This window comes from Electrona antarctica (genome assembly GCF_951216825.1).
Source record: "Electrona antarctica genome assembly, chromosome: 13".
Taxonomy (NCBI): domain Eukaryota; kingdom Metazoa; phylum Chordata; class Actinopteri; order Myctophiformes; family Myctophidae; genus Electrona; species Electrona antarctica.
This window is the reverse complement of record NC_136794.1, coordinates 18,400,835-18,418,210: the sequence shown is the minus strand read 5'-3', so window position 1 is coordinate 18,418,210 and position 17,376 is coordinate 18,400,835. Positions and strand designations below refer to the sequence as shown.

The 17,376-nt window shown below is 44.5% G+C and overlaps 1 protein-coding gene across 1 annotated transcript in view; it reads left to right on the top strand.

The window, feature by feature from the left end:
* The window catches only part of LOC306935678 (ATP-binding cassette sub-family C member 4-like), a 45,526-nt gene that overhangs the window by 12,861 nt on the left and 15,289 nt on the right, over nucleotides 1-17,376 (top strand). The window contains exons 20-25 of the mRNA XM_079518841.1: nucleotides 3,985-4,064; nucleotides 13,580-13,730; nucleotides 14,403-14,522; nucleotides 14,775-14,885; nucleotides 15,005-15,105; nucleotides 15,417-15,608. Of these exons, the coding sequence (XP_079374967.1) occupies nucleotides 3,985-4,064; nucleotides 13,580-13,730; nucleotides 14,403-14,522; nucleotides 14,775-14,885; nucleotides 15,005-15,105; nucleotides 15,417-15,608 (755 nt within the window). The remainder of the gene's footprint in view (nucleotides 1-3,984; nucleotides 4,065-13,579; nucleotides 13,731-14,402; nucleotides 14,523-14,774; nucleotides 14,886-15,004; nucleotides 15,106-15,416; nucleotides 15,609-17,376) is intronic.

The window sequence follows — 17,376 nt, the reverse complement described above, 5'->3', positions numbered from 1 at the left end:
CAACTGTTTACACGTGTAAGTGATAGGTGTACTGCTGCTGCCGAACAGGTCTTGTGTTTGATACGTGTTGGTTCCTGTCTTCCTCGGAGTTAAAGGTTACCATTTCAAGCCCGGCTGCACAAAGGTCTTTATTTGTTGTGTTCTGGATGTGGTTTATAACAATGAAGGTTGGCAGTAGAATTATGTGCACACACCAACGTCGCTGCGCTTCTATACCTTTGCACCCAGGCCAAGACTACGCCGTTGTATAATCGTGAAACAAACTGGCTAATTAATTCAAAAGAAATATTTGGTCAGCTGTTGCACTTGTCTCTTCACCCTCACTCAAAGGGATAATGACCGGGACATTTTTCATTACAACCTCTGGCTTCCGTCCATCAGGCTCAGTAACATCACAGAGGCCATTACATACCATTATGGTATGCAATGGCTTGCCCCATAATCTCATAATAACCAACAAAGACATGAAACAAAAGTAATCATTGGCAATAATCGCGATTAATAAGTATTATAATTATGAATTAATGATTATTACTTTGGCATAGTCATGCAGCCCTAACTCAGAGTGACTTACTAAGTCCAAATCTGACACCCCACGTTGTTGTAATGCAGTTTGTTAAGAATAGTGTTGGAGTTCGGTTCGGTTTTTAAGCTATACCCACTTTTTGTTGACAGTGATTCCTTCCTCCCAACAGTAGACTTCATAAAAGCCCATTATGTTGAAGTCTCTCAGTTTTAGTAATGTGAATGGGCTTATTATTACGGCCGTTCATCCAAACAGGTTTCAGTTAGAGCTGCACAGACGGCAGTGGATGTGTTGAGCTGATTCTGATCCCTGTAATTTAGTGTCATTGAGTGGGCTAATCCCCTCAGAGACTGCAGGCCAGGGCTTCAGCTCATCAGCACAGTCAGGGAGTAAGGTCCACACACACACACACACACACACACACACACGCATTCTCTTGCACATGCATACCACCTCTAAGTTCCCCGTTTCGCATCAGCATCGCAGGTCAACTCAGTGTGAGGTGTCACTCAGCTGCTGTTGGTGCAGGTACATTAGACCTTCTGTAGTCAATGATATGAGATTCTAATTGTGTCTACAGAGGCAGTGTTTTTAATGTCTGTATTCCAGCTCCGGGATGCAAGAGTGTTAAGGAAGGAAGTGGCGGAAGTACTGCAGAGAGGGACGATGATATCGAGGTGTGTAAATTGAATGTGGAGATGGAGCCGTGTGTGTGTGTGCAGCACGGCTGATAGAGCTCCCACTCGCTCGGCACTTCCACTATTTAATTGCATGAAAGGGAAGGAGAGGAGATTGCAGGAGCCTGGTGTGAGAGCGGAGAGAATGGATTTAGAATGTATTAGTATTGGCAGCGAGGTGCCGGCGGTGGGAGGCTGCCCCAGGCCCCTGGGCCCTTCATGGAAGTTGAGGTGAGCCATGCCACCTCCAGCCTTGGCAGGGCCCCCTCTTCCAATTCTCCTGCATTATCACTCTTGCCTCAGTGAAAGACCCCACCAACGGTAGCAGAGCCCACACATGGAGTGGCTCAGAGTCGCTCCGTTATCTAGATGTTTACAGGGAACAGCGATTTGCCGCATGCCCCCACATCGACCGGTACCCACTGTTCCAGTTTTTTATTTTATTTTTTGTAACTGTGATTGGGAGCCCGAGCTCACCTAATATCTCCACCTATGGGGGTCCCACCTCGGTCAGGAAGGGATTGCTATTTTCCTCAGCCAGGAAAAAGTGGTGCAAATCACCCCTGGAGTCTCAAACCATGAGAAATTGTTTGATACTAATGCAGCTGATATCCTGAAACATCTATACCCTTCTCCACACAATAGGTGATATTGTTGACAGTCACCCATAGTGATTGAAGCCATTGTCCCGCACTGGTCTTACCTCATAGGCATTTCCATGCAGTGAATGTCTTTGTGTAACTGCATCACTGTAATGGATCCCCTCCATAGTCTGTTGGAGAGGGAGCAGGGTCTTTACTTCATCCCTGCTGAAACTCTCTGTTAACTGAGCCGCATGTCAAACAGCTGATAGTTGACTGATGTTCTCTGTTCTAACACCCTCAAACCATGGTATGATGTAACCGAGAGAAACCTATCATTTTCTTGTGGGCTTTGTTTGTTGGCTACGCATGGATTTGGGTCATCTATGGCTTATACAGTGACATTACTGAACATCAAATATTATAGAATCTTCCACAAACAGTTTTACAAATACCTCCCCCCCCCCCCCCCCCCCTCCTCCCCCCCAGAGGAAAGCAAAGAGAGACTAGTGGAAATAACAACAGTACAGTACAGTAGCAGCATTCCCCTCATGCTTGAACCCTCCCCTCAGGATGTCTGCATGCTAAAGGGGCACTCAAACTGTGAATAAGATTAGTCTGCCTCCAAGTGTACAACATGCCTACGCCACTTGACTCTGAATCAGTGCTGATTTGGAGCATTGCTGGGTTGTTGTGAGGAATAATGCTCCGGCTGGGTTTATGCAATGGCTGTTATGGGGAGCCCGGCCTCGTCTGCATGCATGTTTTTAGGCAGGAGTGGTATTTTTGGATAAAGCTGTAAGCTGCTTACTGCTGTGGAGAGAGGTGATTACAGGGCCCACCTCTATAGGAAGTCACTGGGAACCGGGGAGGCAGCTTCTGGGTCATTTCTGCCCCAACTCCACCACGCCTCCAGAGCACCATGCCACTAAATACCGCTCATAATCATCCACTCCTTCTCTCAACCCTTAGCCAAGGCCCACCCTGCCGTCTGGTAAGCCTATATAAACATTATCCATGGGTGTGCCATCAGTTTCACTGTAGCAAGGGTTGAACCCTCTATGTTGTTAGTCCGACATGGCTTGTTGACATTCTCCTCGGAGAGTAGTGTTTGCTTAGATTTGTCACAATGAGAGATATAGTGGGTTGCTTAAGTGTGAAACGTCATGACACTGATTCACCAAATGCTCCAAACAGGATTCAAGTTGGCTACAGGTTCACTGCTTGTTCCTGCCAACTTTAACTTGAGCCTAGTTCTTGAAGTGGCAGTGTTGGCACAGCTCTCTGGTGGTTTTGTCCACCCAGAGAGTGAGAGTCTGAGGTCTTCCTTCAGGCCCAGAGATAGAGAAAGCCTCTCTGTCTTCCCTGCCTCTGGGCCTGTGGTGTGGGGATTGGCTATCACTGGCCCTGCAGTAAACAGTGTGTGAAAGCAGCTGGAGTGTAATCTTATGTGCTATGGGATCAGGCTGGGGGAGCAAAGTTTCTAAAGGAGCCACAATAAAGGGCCGCAAGAGCACCTGCAGAGCCCCGGCCCAAATAATGAACACCTGAGCAGATTGGAGGCAACTCAATTAACGTCATTGACACTGCCAGTCAGGACAGAAAGGCAGGTACGCAGCTTCTGTTGCCTCTTTGTTCCCAAACAAAAGGCTCCCCGATGTATTCAGTCTAGAGTAGGGCAGTCTTTATGAAATGCAGGCCAAATAATGATTCATTGTTTAATCTAGATAGGCCTCTCTGTTTTTCCATCTGATATCGCCCACAATTTATAGGCTGTGTGGTATTAATATAGAGGAGACTTGGGTAACAGTTATTGAATAGACCCAAGTAACTCAAGTGAGGGATTTGACATTTTTTTCTTGTGTTATCTGCAGATAAATTAGGCTAGCTATTGGATTTAAATTGGTCTCCAATTGACGGGGCTTTGTTCTTTCAAACTCCACATGAGACATGATCCAAGAAATTATAAATATGACATGGCTATGTGGAATATGCCATATCTATACATTCTATCCTTTTTTCCCATTTTATTACTGCTTCTTCCAAAAGATTCATGACATTTACTCATGTTTTTTCCAGTAAGGCTGAATCACATACATTAAAAAAACCCATTACAAAAGAAATGCTACAGAGGATATCATCCTGCACAGTGCACACACATCCAATCTAATATAAATGCACCTATTGTCTTGCCCATCAGGAAGAATCCTCAACAGGTTCTCTCAGGACATTGGTCTCCTGGACTCCTTGCTGCCATGGACATTCGTGGACTTTATACAGGTGAGTCTCACCTCGGCAGGTTTGGCTGCTGCCGCTGCAGCATGGGGAGGCCATTTCATGCCTGGCTGGGCCTGCTTTGTGGTCCGGGTCCCCTAATCTGGAAACAATTACTGTAGGATTACCCGCCAGCGCGGCCCAGCGCCTGCACAGATTTAATAAAAGTGTCTGCACATAGGCTGAGGGCGTGGCTCTCCTCAGTGTTGGCAACACAGAGGCGGCTTCGCCGGAGAATGAGTGTGGGGACTACGCGAGTGATTGGGAGAGAGAAAGGTTACCACAGAGGAAATAATGGCTACAGGAAGATGGGCGCCCGATGCAGGGAAGTGGAGGGAGACGGTGAGGGAGCAGGAAAGGAATGACAAGGGTGATCTCTGGAGTGGCGAGGAGGAAGAAGAAGAAGAAGAAGAAGTGTGAGCAGCAGGCGTGTGATGTGTTTGCAGGAGTGGAGAGGAAGAGTAGCACTGGAAGCATGGAAGGGGGAGGGGGACAGGTTAGTGGAAACAGATACAGAGCGGGGTGGGGTGGGGGACTTGCCCCTATCGCCACCATTCACCTCCTGCTCTACAGTATTACAGGTCTGCTACTGCTAGCCAAGGGCCACCCTGACACATAGGCAGGTTAGGTTACCAAATGCCACCATGCCACCGCGACAATCATCTCCCACGAAAGCCCGCGGAGAGGAGCCAGCTCATGCACCTAGCGCCACAAAGAAGGGAATGTTCGCCGCACAATTCGAGGTAGAGGAGCAGGCGTGGCTCCTTGGTTAGGGCCAAAGAATAGAACAAAGCAGTGCTGAAAATGAATCCCCCTTCCACAATGCCTGAGTGATGTTTGTGGCAGATACCCATCTCACAGGAGACAAAAGCCATCTTAAATGCTGAAAGCACAAAAGATCATACCCACAAAAGGTTTTTGTCCACTATAGTTCCCCCCCCCATTTTGATAATAAGGTGAATAATGGGGAAAGTAAAATAATAACGTTGCGGAAGGCCTGTAGGTCCAAATGAATACCAGCGAAAGCATACTAGGTCATAACAAAAAAGAGGCTTGTGTTGCACATGTGTACATGCTGTATTGTATACATTGTTTACAATGAAAATGTACTTCGCAATTTGCACATTTGATACTTAAGTATTTTCCAAAGCAAGTACTTCAGTACATTAACTCAAGTACAACTTTGACAGAGCAAACTTCACTAGTCCAACACCACTGATAGTATGTGATGTTAATACCACAGCTATTCCATAGTCCATACTGTACAATGAACACAAAACCATGTTCTTTTTTGCATATGCTGTTCAGTAAGAACACTGTGCTCTTCTCGCCACAATATGTGTTATGTCTTATGTCATTATGTCAATATGTGTTATGCCTATGTGTTACCTCAGATTTCAAGTATTTTTCTGGAAAATATAACTTTATTCTTTAATTTGCAGTATTATTTTGACCATAGCAAAGTGCTTCCGTATTGCATTGAGAAAGAACTCGTAAGAAAGTAGAACAGAAAGCGTTCCAATCAGATGTGCTGTATGATAACCACATTGTGTATGCTGTGCAAAATGTGCAATAGAAAATGGGAGTTGATTGTGCTGAGGGACAAAGGTGGCATCGTTTGGACAAAGTACTTTTGTTTGGGCTTCTGTCTGCTCTTGTTTGCAGGTGTCTTTCATGGAGCACCCTTTAATTCTTTCAGGAAGGGAGATTTTCAGCTCTTTTTTATCAAAGTATTAGCCAGAGAGAAAAGCTACTGATCCTGACCATTGTTGCTCTTTAGCAGAGGGACATTTCCCCACAGTCATTGTTTAAATGGTTGTCAGGGGGGAATAAAGTGAAACTTCATAAACAATGCCCTAACTGGTTTATCTCTCTCTATGGGGAGAGGCTGCTTCTGTGTGGGGATTTGCATCAGAGCACGGCCCTTTATGGTGGAGTAAGCACTTCACAGCACTCGGCACTCCACCCATACACGCCTTTAACAAGGGGATTCCCCAAAGCAGGGCCAACCTGCTTGCATCCCTCCCAGTGCTCTTATTTTATTTAAAAAAAATTCCACAGGTCTCATTTAGTGGCAATTTAGTATATTGAAAAAAGTGCCCTTTTCTCCCGCCCCTTTATGGTTTGGGGGACAAAGACAGAAATGTCAATTAAAAACACCTCTGGGTTCAGGGACGGACAGCTTTTGTGCGGACTTGACCTTTAAATCCTGGGTTTGCCTCTGTTTTCACAGAGGGGGCAGAGGAGGGCAAGACAATAAGGGGGGTACCCGGGGCCTTTCAGTGAGGATTCCTTGTGAAGGCTCTTGACCAAGTCACACCTCTAACTGTGAGGTCCATGGCTGCATTCATTGGTCTTCTCAACCATCCATTCAAATTGAGTTTGTCAGTAGCATTGTACTAAAACACCAGCTACACTTGAACAATGTATTTTTAAACTTTTTTTTGGCGATTGTATTAGGATCAAGTCTAGTTGCAGATTAATTTCATGTTTGGAGTACGGTAATTAAAATGTTTTAGAACATATCCTTTTATCAGTAATATTAGTGGGTTAAGGGTTTACGGTTATATTAACAGTGATAATTCTGCTGTGTTGGCTCTGTGTCATGATAAATTACTGTGCGTGCGTGCATGCATGCGTGCGTGCGTGCGTGCACACGCACTCTCTAATACTGAAGACTCAAGCCCAGAGAAGCATTGAAGACACACAGGGAGCAAAGATGGCCTATTGTTTGAAAACACTGGCGGGTGGATCGTTGTGTGAGTGTATATTGTGGTACATTGTGTGTCAGGCTTTTTCTGTGGCTTTGTGGGATATGAGAATTGCTGACGTAACCGTGAGCGCTGTAGGATGGGATTTCACCGGCTTTCTCTGGTGCTTTTTACCAAGCGGGTGACAGAGGAAGGGAGGAATGCACTGGCTCCAGGCATCGCACATACCAGGTTTGTCCGAGAAACACAGGAGACACAGGCCGGTATAGAAATATATATATGCCGTAAATCCCCCTCTGAACATTGTTATCTGACAACGGCCATTGTCTTCGTGCGTGTGGTGGAAAAACACAACGGTGACACTGAAAGGTGAGAGGCCGTGGGGGTGACCTAGACCTAAGTATTTTGGGTTGTACTGGTTCACCGTATATTAGAGTGAGAAGAACAATCAAATAACCCCCCCACCTTTTTCTTTTTAAATTGTGTGTTTGTGTTTACGCACAATACGCAGGGCATGAATTTGATATCCCAGCAATACCACACATGGTCATTTGATGGCGGGCATTGGCCAGAAAAAACCTCCACCACTATTATACATGGGAAAAGCCAGTGTTAATTTAACTCCAGGAGTGTAAAAACTCTCTGAGTCAAATCAACACTCTGGATTTGACTGTATGTGGTTTTCCTCTGTGCTGTGGTCTGGCACCTCACCTGTCCTGAGTCAGCCACTACAAGAAAGGACACTTGGTTCTGTGAGCCTGGAAACGTACATAATAGATTTACACTAATCTCGAGCCATACCACGTCAATATGATGATGATATAATGAATTCTGTATGTTGTGTGAGTGACTCTTGTGTTTGTGACCTATAGGAATTTGTTTTGTTTTTCACCTACAGTACAGTGCCAAATGTTTTCTCTCTTTTTTTTAGCTCTGACTTTGTAGAGACACCGAGGAGGGATGTGAGGCCATGCCGAGTACTGGACAGTTGCTTTTTTGGTGGACACAGTGATTTATAGGGGTGAGAGAGAGGGAGAGAGAGACTGCATTTCAAAGCCTTTCTCTTATTTCCAAAATGGGGGGGGGAGGTTGGAAATCAGCAGCTTGACTGAGCCCAAATAAGTGACTTCTTTTACCTTTTCACGGCGCACAAAAGCCTAATCCTGCGACTACTTGAGCTACCAATGTAGACAGCGCCTGAGACCACCACAGTATGTGTCAGCCCCTCCTCACCGCACACAAAACACATTGACTGCAGCTTTATGAAGTGAAAATGGCCCCCAAAAGGGAAAATGTGGAGGAGGCGTCCACAGTCGTTTCTCCCAAAGAAAGGCCACCGCATCTGGACATTTAACGCTAAAATAAAGCCCAAAGGCATTGAGCAGGTCACTCCTATTGTTCCGGAGCCCAAGTGAAACAGCCCTGTTTTTGTTTCAACTCAAAACCTACTCTAGCGAGGCTTTTAACCTTGAGCTGGAGAATCTGGATTGGTCCGATGAGCTCAGGAGCTCACTAGTCAAAGAATCATGGCTTGGCTTCAAAACCAAATTTACATCAGTACTAAACAACATGGCTCTCTTGAGAACCATCAGGGTCAATACCTGCTCGGAGCCATGCATGCATCCGGACATACTGACTGCAATGAAAGCCAGAGACAAAAAATGCTCTGAATTTCTAAAATGTAAGTCAAAGCTCACCAAGCGCTTTGACAGCGATCTCTAAGCTCAGCTGGGCATCCTAAACAAGCTAAGAAACATTGTAACTGCCATGACCAAATCTGCAAAAAGAAACTATCAATTATAAAGCAGAGGAAAAAAAATCACAGTCCTCGGGAGCTCTGGAAGCTACTCAACAACCAACTATAGGCTGTAGTCAGAAACTGGTTTTCAAACATCAAATCGAGCGACACTCGACAATCACGATTTTAAACTGGTAATGGTAACAACTGATGAGGCACTTAAAAAACAGAGGGCCCTGCAACCCAACAAGGCCACTGCCCATGACAATATTCCCTCCACATTTCTCAGAGACTCCAGCCATCTCTATAGCTCCAATCATCACCGACATAATAAACCTCTCCATCAAATCCCTCAAGATTTCAAACTTGCCAAAGTAACTTCCTGGATCAAATCTAGGACAAATAAAGAGGATAGAGCACGGAGGTGCGGCCCGGTCTCCTGCGGGAGGTTTGCACATGCTCAGTGTAAACAGGAACTGCGATGATGGAGTGTTCCAGCAGAGGTGCTAGATAGAAAGCTCATAACTTGTGATGTAAATAATGAGATCCAGAACAGTTAAGAATTAAACGGCAGTTCTCTCCCTTCCCTTTTCAAATGTTTTATATCATCCACAGCACTTGAATGAACAGTATCCATGTTCCTTTGTCATTTCACAAAAATAAAAGTTTGACACATGTACTAAAAAACATGGAAAATATACAAACGCATTAACATTTAGTAAATGTACTTGTCCTTTATCTTTCAGTCTATTATACACAATTTTTTTTCCACAGTTATGAAATTGATATACTTTTTAAAATAAAAACAAAATAAACTTTGTACTATTCTCTTTTTTTGATATCCTTTTTATTATTTCAGTTCAGGGTCAGCAACTCTCATGCACCTCTAGCACCTCTGCTGGAACACTCCATCATCGCAGTTCCTGTTTACACTGAGCATGTGCAGACCTCCCGCGCTCCGTGCTCTATCCTCTTTATTTGTCCTAGGATCAAATTAGACCCCGGCAACTATACCGCCCTATTTCTATTCTTGGCTCCATCTCAAAAGTGATAAAAAATAGTATATGACCAGGTTGAAACGTATCTTACCACAAAAAACAAACGAATTCCAATCAGGCTTCTGAACATCCCACTCCACGGACACATCCCACACGAGGTGGATGCTGGCAAATACTGCGGCATGGTCATGCTGACCCCTAAAAGGCTTTCAACACCGTAAACCACTCCATAGTGATTAATAAACTAAACACAATTGACCTATAGCTAAGCCCCTCCCCAAACTGCTACGGTCCAATCACAGCTAAGCATAACATGGGTTAGACAAACCTCTCCACCAATAGTTTTCCTATATGACAAAACATGGCCTTGTTGGATTTGGAAGAGATTTTGAAGGTCTGGTTCCAAAAATGAACCAGTATTTAATGTGTAAAATCCATCATATTTTTCATTTGAATGCTGGATGCAATCCTACCTGGAGGGGAGAGATGGTGGAGGTGAACGGAACACTGTCCGTCCGTTCCTAAAATATATGTAAACGACATGACATCAGCTTGTGACTGCAACTTGTTCCTGTTCGCGGGTGACTCGGCACTGCTGATCTCAGACAGGAATAAACTGCAGGTTGAAAAGGCCCTCAGCTCTGAACTCGGTAGTATCTGCACCTGGCTCGTTGACAACAAACTATCTTTACACCTGGGAAAAATAGAATCCATTCTCTTTGGATCAAATAGCAATCTCAGGAAGGCAGACGGCTTCTCAGTTAAAGTGGGTGACAATATTATCACATGAAAAGATGAAATGACATACCTAGGTTTCATCCTGGAGGCAAATCTTTCCGGTGATAAAATGGCCACCAACGTAACTAAAAAAGTCAACCAAAGAACAAGATTCCTGTACAGGATCTCCTCACTGGTCAACAAAACATATTGAACACCCTAACAGGAGTCCTTGTACAAGGTTTCTTCGACTATGCATGCACCTCTTGCTTGGTACAACAGCACTTCAAAGGCTCTAAAAACAAGGCTCCAGGCTTCCCAAAACAAACTGGTCAGGCTACTACTTGGCCTCACTCCCTGAACCCACCTCACCCCTGCCCATTTTGATAGGCTGGGATGGCTTAGGGTTGACGACAGAGTACAATGGCAATTATGGGCCTGGGTTAGAAGATTCGCTACACCACCAAGATACCCATGCACCTGTCTAAATACTTCCTTAATGTCAACAAAGTCCACACTCGCAACACCGGAATTCAACAAACCACGTGCAACCCAGATTCGGCTCAACAAGGGGTGTACTTGTTTTTCCCTTTTTACTTTTTTATATGGTTTATATGATTTCCTGTTTTTATACAAGTGTATATTTGTACTTCTCTAAATGTTCTGATTAATTGAAAATGGTGGACCCTGTTGTAAACAAGTGGAATGCTTAATCATGGTGTTATTCACAGTAACAGTTTTTGTATTGACTTGTGCTTTCGTTTGAAATTTACCCATTCTGCATACTGAGAAATACATTTTTCAATCAATCAATCAATCAATCAATCAAACAAACCACTGACCCCTGCAACTCATTGTGTCACACTGTCAGACAAAGAGTGGAGTGAGAAATGTCCAGTGATGACAGCAAGGCCTTCTTTACTTTTATCCTGTCCTCTTCATTTTTGTTTGTACTTTTTGTTTTCCCTGCAGTCAGTGGCAGTGTCCCTCGCAAACATCGGAGGCCAACCGTGAATAGGAGGATGAGAAAAGGGCTTGTAAAGAAACATTCCCTGTGTCCGGAGGGATGTTTAATTAAAGGGAAGTGTTTACTCTCCGCTGTGGAACAACGGTGGCTATCTGCGTTGAACACAAATATAGCAATTAACTTCAATTTTCAGAATTTATTTGGACATCAAAGACCCTGATGGTATCGCTTAGAAAATAAAGCAATTAGGGTCAGCAAGAGATCTGAATGGTCTTTGGAACGGGGCAGTGTGCCCAGTTAGCCTGAATGACTGAATCACATGCGTGCAAAGGGCTTTCTTTTCTCGCTAAAGAGCAATTAGAGGTAATACTTTATTTAAACTGTTTGTATACAAAAGCTTTTATCCACTTTTATGTGCAGTCGGCTGTGACTTGGGGAGTTGTCTGTTCCTGTGTGGTGATGTGGATATGAGCTGAGGGGTGGTGTTGGGTGAGTCGTGGGGATGAACAGGAGCAGGGGAGGTGGGGGGGGGGGGTTGCTGGATCGCTACTTATCGGACTCATCTGTGTGTAGTGTGGGTGGGGGGCTTGGTGTTCTCTGATACTGACATGATAAGCGGCAGACCAGGCAAATGGATCACATCAAACGGGAGGCCTTGGCGGCAGTCGGCCCTGGGGACCAGGAGGAGGCAACGCTCCTATCTAATGGTTCCTGTTCCTTCCCCCTTCCCCTTAGACGACCCCTCAGTGGCCGTTCACTCTGGCCTGACCCCGCCGTCGGCAGCTCCACGGATGATTGGGACAGAGCTGGAAATAAAATTAACCGAGGTCGAGCTAAGTACAGTACCGTACAGTAAGTACTGTACATACTGTACGCACATCAAGCGAAAGAACACTGAAAGGAAACCAGCGTAAATTTAACGAGGAGGAAAGTAAATGCATGTTAGGTTAATATCTGAACCCGACTGGGCGAGATTGGATAACATGTAAGAGTAATAGCCTGCGTGCCGCCATCTCACTCTGCCCGGTAGCCTTCCATCAAGGCGAAGATTGAAACTTATGTACTGTGAAATTCTTGGGATCAGTTGTGCTCAGTAGTTTCCACTCACTGCTTGATTGTGTTGGCTCCACTGCGTAGATGGTTTGACTAGTAATACCCTCTTATCTGAACCTTAAATGGAATTGAGTGGCTTTTCATCATAAAACTACATTGAAAGTGATCATGCTTAAATGTGCGCTTAAGCGGCTGATAACATCCATAATTAAGGTGCTAAATTAAATTTTCATCTCTGTGGGCTGGTCTGAGACCAGTGAAGGTAGCAGTATGATCCTAATCTCGCATCTCGTAGGAGCCATCTCTTAGGTTGTCTCTAATTTCAGGGTGTGAGGTTTCAATTTGATCACCTGTCAATCGAATATGAAATATGCAACATTGTATACGGTTTAGTTTGAAGTACTCTCATACAGATTTCTCAGTTGAGAACTTTTAAAAAGTTCAATTAAATTGTTTTTCGATATTGCAGCTGCACGACTACTTGGTTTTTCTCCCAATTAAATAAAGTGTATTCTTTTAAACTATACCACAACAGAAATACAGCTGTCGATTGAACACTGCAGCAGCGTATTCACATAAGAACATACACAAACATCACAAATAATGAGTGATACTTTTATTTTCTTCCACTCACTGGTCAGGTTGCAGTTGTGACAATGTTTTGGTGTCGTCCGACTCATTGCCCTCGCTCCCGTTAAAGGTGTCAGATTTCATGTGGCCAGTGGTCTAGATGTGTCAGGTGGCCATTAACAAGAGTGACGAGTCATTGTGTTGTTGAGGCCTGCGCGGTTTGGGGTGTGCTGTATCAGACATTCACGGTGTGGTTCCCAGAGCCCTCTGCCAGTCACCGTGACCATGCCTGTTGGCTGGCCCGCTCTGCCAGGGAGGATTATAGGCCAGAGGTGCTGACGGGAATGCCCACGAGAGCACAGGGATACGAGCCGCAGTGGCCAAGCGGTAAGTTCTCACCTGCTACTAAGTGAGAATTAGCACGGTGCCCTCTTTCCTTTCACACAGCAAGTCACACAACCTCTGTCCCACAAGCCTTACTCAGCCGCTCTGTATAGCAGCGAGGAACCCACACAATAACAACTGGCAGAGTTTCTCACATCCCGGCTCAGGAAATGGGACTCAGTGCAGTGCCCCGGCGGTAGCCCACATTGCAGCAGCGGGGATTTTGACTCAGCTGTTTTGCGCACACACACACACACACACACACACACAGTCACAGTCACACACACACACACACACGCACGCGCGTGCACGCGCGCACACGCATGCACACACACGAGCACACGCACTCACACCTCTCTCCTTGTGTCGCCTGTGTGTTCCAGGTGTTCCTCCAGATTCTGGGGGTAATAGCCGTAGCGATTGCTGTCAGCCCCTGGATCCTAATCCCTGTGGTCCCTTTGCTCGTCGCCTTCCTGTTCTTGCGACGCTACTTCCTGCAGACCTCCAGAGACGTCAAGCGCTTGGAGTCCACTAGTAGGTGTTTTTCTTTTCTTTCTTTTTTTTTTGCTGCTAGGGACATGCCCATTTGTGGTGGGGAGATAAAGGCAGAGCACGGGAATACTAATAGACCATTGAAGAAAGCCTCAGTCATTAGCATAAAGGCTAAAGGTGGTGGTGGCCCATGACTTGCCCACACACAGTTTCCTGAAGGGCTGGGAGTTCATGACATCACATACAATGGAGGAAAATGCCCAAGTGGGTCTAGTTCATCCTCCTTATTCTGGGCGGAGAGCCCAAATGCACAGGGGAGGACAGGTTCCATCATCTTCAAGAACAAAAGTTCTATTAAACGGCTCCCAGAAAACATTGAGGCTTTGTTTTCGCCTTTGTAAACCAACCAAATCCAAACAAAAGACACCTCAATGGCAACTCTTTCTTTTTGTAGAAAATGTTTTTGCTATTAGGGCCATTTTCAATGTTTGTATGATATTGTTATCATAAAAACGTGTATGTTTCACCAAAACAGCCTTTGTTGGGCTAATATTTTAAGAAATGAGACAAATGGTAAAAACATATTTATTACATATGCTCTTTTTGAGAATGTAAAGAATCCAGATATGCTAAATGAATGGCAAAGTTTGCCAATTTGTGCATATCGTATTCTTCACACAGTGATACTGTAATTCTGTTCTATATGTCGTATAGCACGGAGTCCTGTATTCTCCCACCTTTCCTCTTCACTCCAAGGCCTGTGGACCGTCCGTGCCTTCAAAGCTCAACAAAGGTTCCAAGAAATGTTTGATGCATGCCAAGATCTCCACACAGGTTTAAAGACATTATGCTTACGTTTAAGGGCTCACAGATTTAAGCCTCATTTATGCTTGTTTGCGGGCCAGAACATGTTCTTGTGAGCTTGTAGATCGGCTATTTTGTGTGACACCCGTGTGCAACAAGTATAACTCAGGCTTAAGGCTCTTGAATTTCTTCATTCACAGAAACACTGCCTTGATTAATTACCCGTAGTCTGTAAATGGTCTCAGTGAAACATAAGCTGTGTGCTTGCTTTGTTTGTGACAGAGGCCTGGTTCTTATTCTTGACCACCTCGCGTTGGTTTGCTGTTCGCCTTGATGGGATCTGCTCAGTGTTTGTCACCATCACTGTGTTTGGCTGCCTTTACCTCAGGGATGGTACTGATGAAAAATGTATTCTTTTGTATGTATTGACCTTTGGCAATGATGCTTTGAAGTTTGAAAATCAACACATAAATGTGTGATTGTGATGGTTCTTCTCTTTTCTGATGTCGCAGACATGGAGTCAGGGTCTGTCGGACTTGCTTTGTCCTATGCAGTAACCCTCATGGGCATGTTCCAGTGGGGGGTCAGACAGAGTGCAGAGGTGGAAAACATGGTAAGAACGAACAAACACAAACATAGTTATGACACTTTTATACTCGGTTGCATGATGGTGTTGGTGTCGCCCGCTCACAATGCATCGCGTTGCTTTGTGAGGTGTGGACGTCTGCTATTTCCGTTGTGCGACACCAGACTTTAGACTGCCATGGATTTGACTGCACAATCAGTTTAACATTTGACGAATGTTCATCAAAGAACAATGTAGTACAGTGTAATCATTCACGGCACACTTTTCTTTTGCTTGATTTATATATGCATGTTATTAAGTGTGGTGAATTCATTAAAGGGAGTCCTCAATTTCTGCAGATGACGTCAGTAGAGAGAGTGGTTGAGTACACAGAGTTGGAGAGTGAAGCACCCTGGGAAACAGACAAACAGCCTCCCAGTGACTGGCCGAGGAACGGCGCCATCACCTTTGACCAAGTGGACTTCTCTTACACTGCCAATGGGCCTCTGGTCCTGAAGAAGCTGAATGCTGTCTTCAGATCCAGAGAGAAGGTTTCTATCCATATTCAACTATCTATTGTCGCTGGTTGCCTGCAATCCACTGAATCCAGTGACATACGCTGATATGCGGCTTGTGTAGGGGGTGTGATGGGCTGCCCTTTTTTAGGTGTAATTATTTTTCAAATCAATTATTGAAGGGACGACATATTGTGCCGACGAATCTCGGTGACTATACCATTTGTGATTCATGGAATACATATCATGTAATTAAGACTGTTCGAGTGGATCCATTTGTTCCAATTTGCATTCTGAGTTACCTGGTGGTGACAACTGTTTATTCACTATAAGAGAGAGAGTGGGAGTAGACGGGGATGAGGAGAAGGCAGAGGGAGGCAAAAAGAGAGAGGCAGGAAGAGGGAGATGGTTGAGGATGATTGAAATAGTGTTTAATGCAGGGGGTGTATTTTGCATGGCCACGGTTGGCCAGGGCGGCTGATTTCACAATGGATGGGTTGATAAGTGGAGAGGCCCCGGCTCTGACAGCCCATGGGAGGGATCTTCACCGCATGCCGTGGGGCTGAAAGGCTTTGTGCATCCTGACAGTCCCCCTGAGACCCTTTCACAAGGAAACCTGCACCTACCACTTACAAGATTGTTCTTGCTCCATTCCTCACCACAAACACATTCATAATAATTATACAAAAAGAAAACACACACACACACACACACACATGGCACACTACCACATAGCCTACACCTAAGCCTGCAGAGAAATGGCTTGGTACAGACATAACCGAAGCGAAAGGATATTTAATACCAAGATGAAAGATGCAGTTGCTGCTTTGACATTTCAGTATAGATAAACCATGATTGTACAATATGTTTTCCAGATTATACATTTAGACACCTCTTTGTTGTCTTTGTCTAAATTGAGAGAGCAATGCATTCCATCAGCCCTTCCCATTTCTCATCTTTTCACCAGTGTCGGTGAAAGTAAAAGAAAATGTGGCTGATCTATGTTTGAACAATGTTATATGTGATAGTATCAAATTCTGTGTTGTAAATCTTAGTGGTGGTTTGCTGTTCTCTTTAATGTCACTGAAGTTCATTGACTGGGCCCCTCAACTGTTTGTTGAGGGGCGCTGTAACCCACAATGCATTGCACTGCATGGAGGCGCGTGATCACATTGCTCGTTTAATGTCAGTCAACGGCCCATGCGTACCACCTGTTTTGAATTTGCACATAATGCAGGAGGTTGCTTTACTTATAATGAGCTCTTCCAAACTCTGACACCTAGAAAAATCAGACCTGTCTGAAGTGAGTGGTACTGTACTGTACTGTACTGTACTGTACTGTACTGTACTTCATAGTATTGTACTGTACTGTACTAATAGTACTGTACTGTACTGTACTGTACTGTACTGTACTGTACTGTACTACAATTTACAATTTAGGCATTTAGCAGACGCTCTTAATCCAGAGTGACTTACATTAAGCAATAACAAAAACAAAAAGCATGGCATACATCAAAAGTAGTTATCATGAAACATGCGTAAGCTAAGAATGTAACAGTGGAGTATCTATGTGAACTATACATACTATACTATATTATACATGTGTACTATAAAGTGATATGACTACATAAAAATGCAATTCTAGTGCTGTCTACGTACTGTAACATGCTATAAGTCTGTTTAAAATACTATCTAAGTCTACATAACGTGCTATATTTCAAATACTATCTAAGTCTACATAGAGTGCTATCTAAGGGGCTAGTGCTACGGGCCATGGTGGAGTCTGAAAAGGTAGGTTTTCAGA